Below are 6,273 nucleotides of genomic sequence, written 5' to 3'. Positions count from 1 at the left end.
TTTTTTCCTTTGCAATTAAAAGTTCTGTCTGCTTATTTGTTAATTGGCTTCTCGCTATTCCACCCTCGTGTTGAGTTTTAAAAGTTTCCGTTCAGGGCAAGAGACGTTTTTCTTTTTTACCAGCCCCTCCCCCCCCTTTTTTTTTCTTCTAAAGAAGCTTTTGGGTGTTAAAAGGTACTTTCTCCTTCCCAGGGACTGTGTTCCCCCTTGAAGTATTACTTGCCCATGTTAAAAATAATAAAAAAGATAAGCCTCTGACTCGGGTCTAACTCCTGCTGACTTACTGACATGGACCACGTGGTCTGTGCAGTTTCCTTAGCAACATACGAAGTGATTTTTCAGAGCCATTTTCTGGGATGCTTTTGGAATTCTAGTCTCACCTACAGCTCTGAACTTCGTTGATGGTTCCCCCATTCAAGTGTTAGACGGGTTCCAGTATTGCTCAGGTTCCAACATTAGCCAGTTGCTGCCATCTGCTGAGGCCTATTGGAATTCTGTCCTTTATAAACGTTAATATCAGTGGAAAGCTTTTTAAAAGCTTGATTCTAGAAGAGGAAGAATGGAGGTTGTGAAGGAGATTTGAGCATTTGGAGAAAGGAGCTAAAGATGTACCACCTATTATACAGGCAGCTCCCCATAAAGTTCTGTTCTCCCATAGAAATAAGCTGCAATTTGTATCCTGCTGTGCTAATTATTTTTATTAATGTTAGTGTTTCAAATTAACTGGAATTTTTATGATTTTAAAATTGTGTGTTTAGTGGAGGTGGTGACATCAAAGCTATTTAGTCTGGTTCCATATAACTTTTCTCATCCGTTTGATCTGGCTTAACACAAAACTTTGTAAGAGATTGTCTGGTTATTAAACCCCTTGTATTTTCCCACTGCTTCTGACATTTTCTTACTACAACTGGGTGTCAATTAGAACTTGGCAGCAAAACTCTAGGCAAACACAAGGGGGCAGCAGAGTTTATTCTTCTGTATTTATTCTATTTAGTGTTCATCCAGATTTTTGCAACCAAAATCTGTAGCCCTAACAACCCTCCCACCAGAAAGAGCAAATGTGAAATATTCATGCCATCTTTGATTAGAAGCTGTCCACATTAGAAGCACCCTAAGTAACCAGAGATATCTGAAAAATAGCAAGGTGGGAGGAAATTTCCCTCTTCCAAACCATATCCAAAGGCAAGATTTCAGAAATCAGACAGAAAATCCATTTTACACAATAGCCTTTATTTCTTAGTAAGCAAGAGCAGGTTCTGCTGTCCTTTTGCCCCATGATTCTGATATTCTGCACATTTTATTTGCAATTGTGGTATGCCAGAACAGCAAACTGGTACACTTTTGACTAAAGGGTAAGAATAGTAGTATGCTAGTAATAAAGTCCCCAAGCATTTATTTAGCCAGAAAGATTTTGCAAGTAACTGATCCTTCAGTTTTTAAAAAGACTTTACCTCTGTACTGTAGCAACAGGTAACACACATTTTTCCTGAATGAAAAAATTAAAATAATTATTTTTGATAGCAAAGATTTTAAATTGGCAAAGGATCCAAAATTTCTCTCCATCTATTCTACTGGATACAGTAAGGACTGGATATAGAATTTGAATGGAGGGCCAAACTAATGTTACTTTGGCAAGTGCGTGGACAAGATTAATGGAGGAAAAGTATTATCAAATAGTCCCTAATCATGATGGTTATATCTATCTCTAGAAATAACATGCTTCTGAATTACAGTTGCTGGGAAACAAAGAATGCTATTGCCTTTCAATCCTGCTTGTTAGCTTCCTAAAACTTTCTATTTGAGCACTGTGAAAAAGAGGATGGTGGAGGAAATAGGCTCTTGGTCTTACCCAGCATGGCTTATAGAAAAGGATCAGTAGAAAAGGAGTGCATCTTCTTTCTTTTCCCAACGTGATACTAGTTTTGACAAGCTGTGCCTATCTTTATTGATACTCCAGATACTCTGACCATCACAAATATGTCTTAACAAGTGCATTCACCTTTGCATACAGAAAGATTGCCAGAGCTATGCAAAACAAGAGGGTTGCTAGACTAAATCTCTCTCTGAACCTGGTGCTTAAAGTATCACATTCTCTTGAAGGCTCAAGCACCACCTCTCCAAGAGTCCCTTTGTATCAGCTGAATATACTGTGCATGCCAACAGCTCTTCTGCCAGGATGGACCTGCCCCTTCGGATGGTTTTGTAAAGTCCCTGTGGGCTACTACTGATGGGGAAGGTGAGACCTGAAAATACATCAAGTCTCTCTTTCTGGAAAACATTGCTGAACAACTGTGATTCACAGCACTTCCAGCCTTCATAAACAGTGAATAATGTTGGGAGTTGCAGCTCAGTAACATCTAAAAATGATCCCCATCCCTGATACAGAAAAAGGCAAATAATTATTTTCATTCATACTATTGGCCTGTTTTCCATTTGCATTACTTTTATACAATTTTAATTACTTTTGTATTGGAGGAGTTATGGGTTTTATTTTTTCTTTAGCAGAAATGTGTAACAGGCAATATTATGCATTTCATAGTACAAATGCATCTCAAAATTGTTGATGCCTACAAACTGTATAGGGTAAAAAATCAGCTGACTTCCAAAGAGAAAAAGAACAAAAGGGGAGAGAGAAACAGAACTCCAAGCAGCAATAAATATGCATTAGCCATTTTACAAGCAATGGAAAGCAATCTGAAAGATCAATGCAACACCAAGAAATTCCATTTAATAATTTAAATGGGCAATATGAAATGCAAAATTTTATTTTTACAAATCAGATACAGTTTCTTTCATCAAGTGCAAATAACTTTATGGACTACACCTTTTTCCTCATTCATTATTTTTCAAGGGATACTGGATGATGACATATGGCACAACAACTAAATAACTTAGCTTTGTTATTTAAAAATGGTTATATTTCCTATTTGAGATGGACTTTTCAGCTTTTCAAATCTTTAACTTTTTACATATTGATACAGGCAAAATGGATCTCACTAATTGAAACCAGGTAGAGTCCAAAGCAAAATTCAACATATATTTTTCTTTTCAAAGCTGCCCCCCATTTCTGGTTCTGCCTCTATTATCTTCCTCTAAAGTAAATAACTGACTTGAATGTCTGCCTCTGTCCTCTTCCACCGAATAAACAAATACTTATAAGTTCAAGAAAATATATCCAATTAGCACCTACAGTAATGGAAACTCACTTACTGAAATACTACAGCTGTTTACATCAAAACCAATTCTGTTTCATGGCTGCAATACTGTGAATTTGGTAGAACTATTTCTTGATTCTGGATCAAGTTAAAAGTGAGAAGTAGCAAACCCACAGCACACAATACTGGTGAAAATTGACAGTATTGCATATGAAGATGAACTGATTATAATTGCATGATACTTTTGATAATTCTGATTGCTAATTTAGACCATGACTTAAGACTGCATTTCAACATTAGCATTTGCACTTGAATATAAATCAGTGCTTGGCAAACAGTTTATATAATTTTAAACAGACAAAGAAGAAACACTGGTCATGATTTCATATCAAACAGAGCTACCCTAAAACCTAAATTCAATGCAGGGCTCAGCTTTGTAGCATGAGAAAACACGAGTACTTCTGAGTAGGTGCAAAAAACACTTCCTTCCTCACTGGGAATCCACAGCTATATTTTTTGGAATTAGGAGGGGAAAAACATCCTTGAGTTAAAAGGTATGACTTCCCAAAACACCCTAGACCCTTATTGCAGAACCTGCAGCTTATTGGAGCATCAGAAAGAGAACCTAGCCATCTCTGTATAACAGATCTTAGAACCAAACATACCAAAATTCCTCTACCTGTACAAAGCTAAATGGTCAGAAAGAGTGAGATTAAGCAGTATGTTGAATGTGCGAAGAGAGTTTTAACATGGGGACAGATTCCAGTATATGATTCTTGATATGTTCTTTAAAGATGCCTTTGATAACATTTTAATTGAACTGATTTTTAGGAGCTGCTTGTTGCCAAAGCATAATTTCCACGTCATCTGGAAATGCTCAGTTCATGTATTGTGTTACTTCACTTACACAAGGAACTCTATCTTCAGGAGTTACACTGGAGTTTACTGTAGTGAGGAAAATAAAATTCCAAGAGCTGAAAATGTAGTCACATTTAGTCATCATTCTCCCAATTCCATGTTTGGATTCTTTTCTGTTTCTTACATATGCACACGCGCATTCTCTTTTCTTAGGCAGGTATAAATATTGTAGTTTCTAGTAGAAAAAAACCCTCTAAATAATATAAAGACAACTCAAAATGATTGCACTTAATAATATGAAAAAGGTAGAAAGGAGAGCATCCTAGTGCACAAACATTCACTTACTCCTGCCCTTCACACCGCTTGTGTTCTTATCACTGAGTTACTCTTTGGCAGAGCTTAGAAGTCTGATCTCTCAGCACAAGAGTCTGTAGAGAGAAATCATATCAGAAAATCTCACTTTTCACCAACTTCTGCTCCCCCTCTCCTTTTCCAGACATTATTCTGTATGAGAAGGTGGCTAGGCTAGGCTTTCTTCAACATCAAACTCCATCATGAAATGATGCTGTTCTAGTCACCACACTTGCCATTCCCAACAAGGGCAATTTCCTTTCACATTTCTGTGATATACCCTTTCATTTTGTATGATCTACATCCACTGTATTCCCCCCAATGTATCTTGTTTGATCCTCTCTGCAAGACTGCTTGATTTATTTTTCAGTTAAAAACACAACAGTCTGATAAATAAGGCAGAACCTTCCGCATTCCAGGTGTCACTGCTCTCAGTTCTTTACAAAAGTGTTCAGCTGGACTAATTCCATTGCTTGGCAGTTGCTCAGAGTCTCCCCATTTCACTGGTGTGCCAGAAGCAGAGGCATGATATGATAGCAGAAGTACTTCTTTTTAGAAGCAAACAGTCATGCAGAGAAATGTACCCAAACAGCCTCTTTGGCAGCTGCCTGGCAGCACAAGGGGCTGCACATAATTTGCATATATGTGAGAAAGCTGAAATGACTGGGAGATACAGTCCCAGTAGAGGCCTCTTGTGAAGACTGTGTCACTTACTGGGATGTGTGATCTCAACAGGCTGAGACTTCAGTATGGAAACACAAGGGATGGGATTTAGTTCCTTGTGGCCAGCTGTTCCTTCCATGGTCAAATCATCAGTAAATTTGATTTGAAAAAAAGCCAAGGAATGACCGATGGTTAGATGCATCTGCATAGTGAAGGATGGCGGATTTCTATTTGTAGAAAAAATTCACTGAAAAATAACAATAAGCATAAGAAAAAAAGTTTTCTTGGCAGTCGAGAAACTTGGAAGGTTTGTGAAAATATGAGGCTATTTGTAAGGTCTAAGAAAACTTGAAACTTTGGAGCGGAGGAGTTTGATGAAAGAGCGGGGCAGCATTTCCTTATGTTTCTCTGTGTATTTAAAGTAGTTCTGTGGATGAGCTAACACATCAAAGAACGCCTTGATTAACTTCTTGTCCTGCAAGGAAAACAGAATAACAACTTTAGATGTAACCACAGGAATCATAATATATATGGTTGAAGACAATAGGGTCTTCTTTGACAAACGGATGTCTAGAAACTGGTACCACCTTTGCTCTATAAGTACTGGTAGTCCTTGCTTAACAACCATTCATTTAGCGACTGTTCGAAATTACGAAGGCACTAAAGCTACTTATGGTCCTTGTACTTACAACTGTTGCAGCATCCCTGCGATCATGTGATCACGATCTGGGCGCTTGGCAACCAGCTTGCACTTACAATGATTGCAGCTTCCCGAAGTCACGTGATCGCCATTTGCAACCTTCCCAGCCGGCTTCTGGCAAGCAAAATCAGTGGGGAACTGTGTGATTCACTTAATGACTGCAGTGATTCACTTAATGACTGCTGCAAAAAAGTCATAAAATTGGGTGTGGTCACGTGATGCCTCACTTAACAACTGCCCCGCTTAATGACACATTTTCTGGTCCCTATTGTGGTTGTTAAGCAAGTACCTGTAGCAAGGCTGAGAATGGAATCAAGTGTTACATTAATCTGATGATTTTATATACACCAAGCCATTCTGAACCAAGCACCAGGAAAATCCATGAAATCCATCCAGAACCCACAGTGTATGTTATAGTGAGATACAACAGTATTAATCCATGTTTCCCCAGCTATGTGTAGCTAGAAAAAATACAAAATCATAATATGATAATACTATGGCACATATTTCTTTAATAACACATTATTGGGGAGAAATATGGAAAGC

At 38.0% G+C, this 6,273-nt stretch overlaps 1 protein-coding gene across 2 annotated transcripts in view; it reads right to left on the bottom strand.

The window, feature by feature from the left end:
* Positions 1-1,262: 1,262 nt before the first annotated feature.
* The window catches only part of SCUBE3 (signal peptide, CUB domain and EGF like domain containing 3), a 139,220-nt gene continuing 134,209 nt past the window's right edge, over positions 1,263-6,273 (bottom strand). For both annotated transcript variants that reach the window (XM_088153830.1, XM_088153828.1), the window contains one exon: positions 1,263-5,502. In XM_088153830.1, the coding sequence (XP_088009956.1) occupies positions 5,353-5,502 (150 nt within the window). In that variant the 3' untranslated portion in view covers positions 1,263-5,352. The remainder of the gene's footprint in view (positions 5,503-6,273) is intronic.

This window comes from Python bivittatus, unplaced genomic scaffold (genome assembly GCF_059951505.1).
Source record: "Python bivittatus isolate LINGU-HERP-01145 unplaced genomic scaffold, Pbiv_v1 ctg000700_np1212, whole genome shotgun sequence".
NCBI classification, from domain to species: domain Eukaryota; kingdom Metazoa; phylum Chordata; class Lepidosauria; order Squamata; family Pythonidae; genus Python; species Python bivittatus.
The sequence above is the reverse complement of the archived record's forward strand: the minus strand, read 5'-3'. Positions and strand labels throughout refer to the sequence as shown.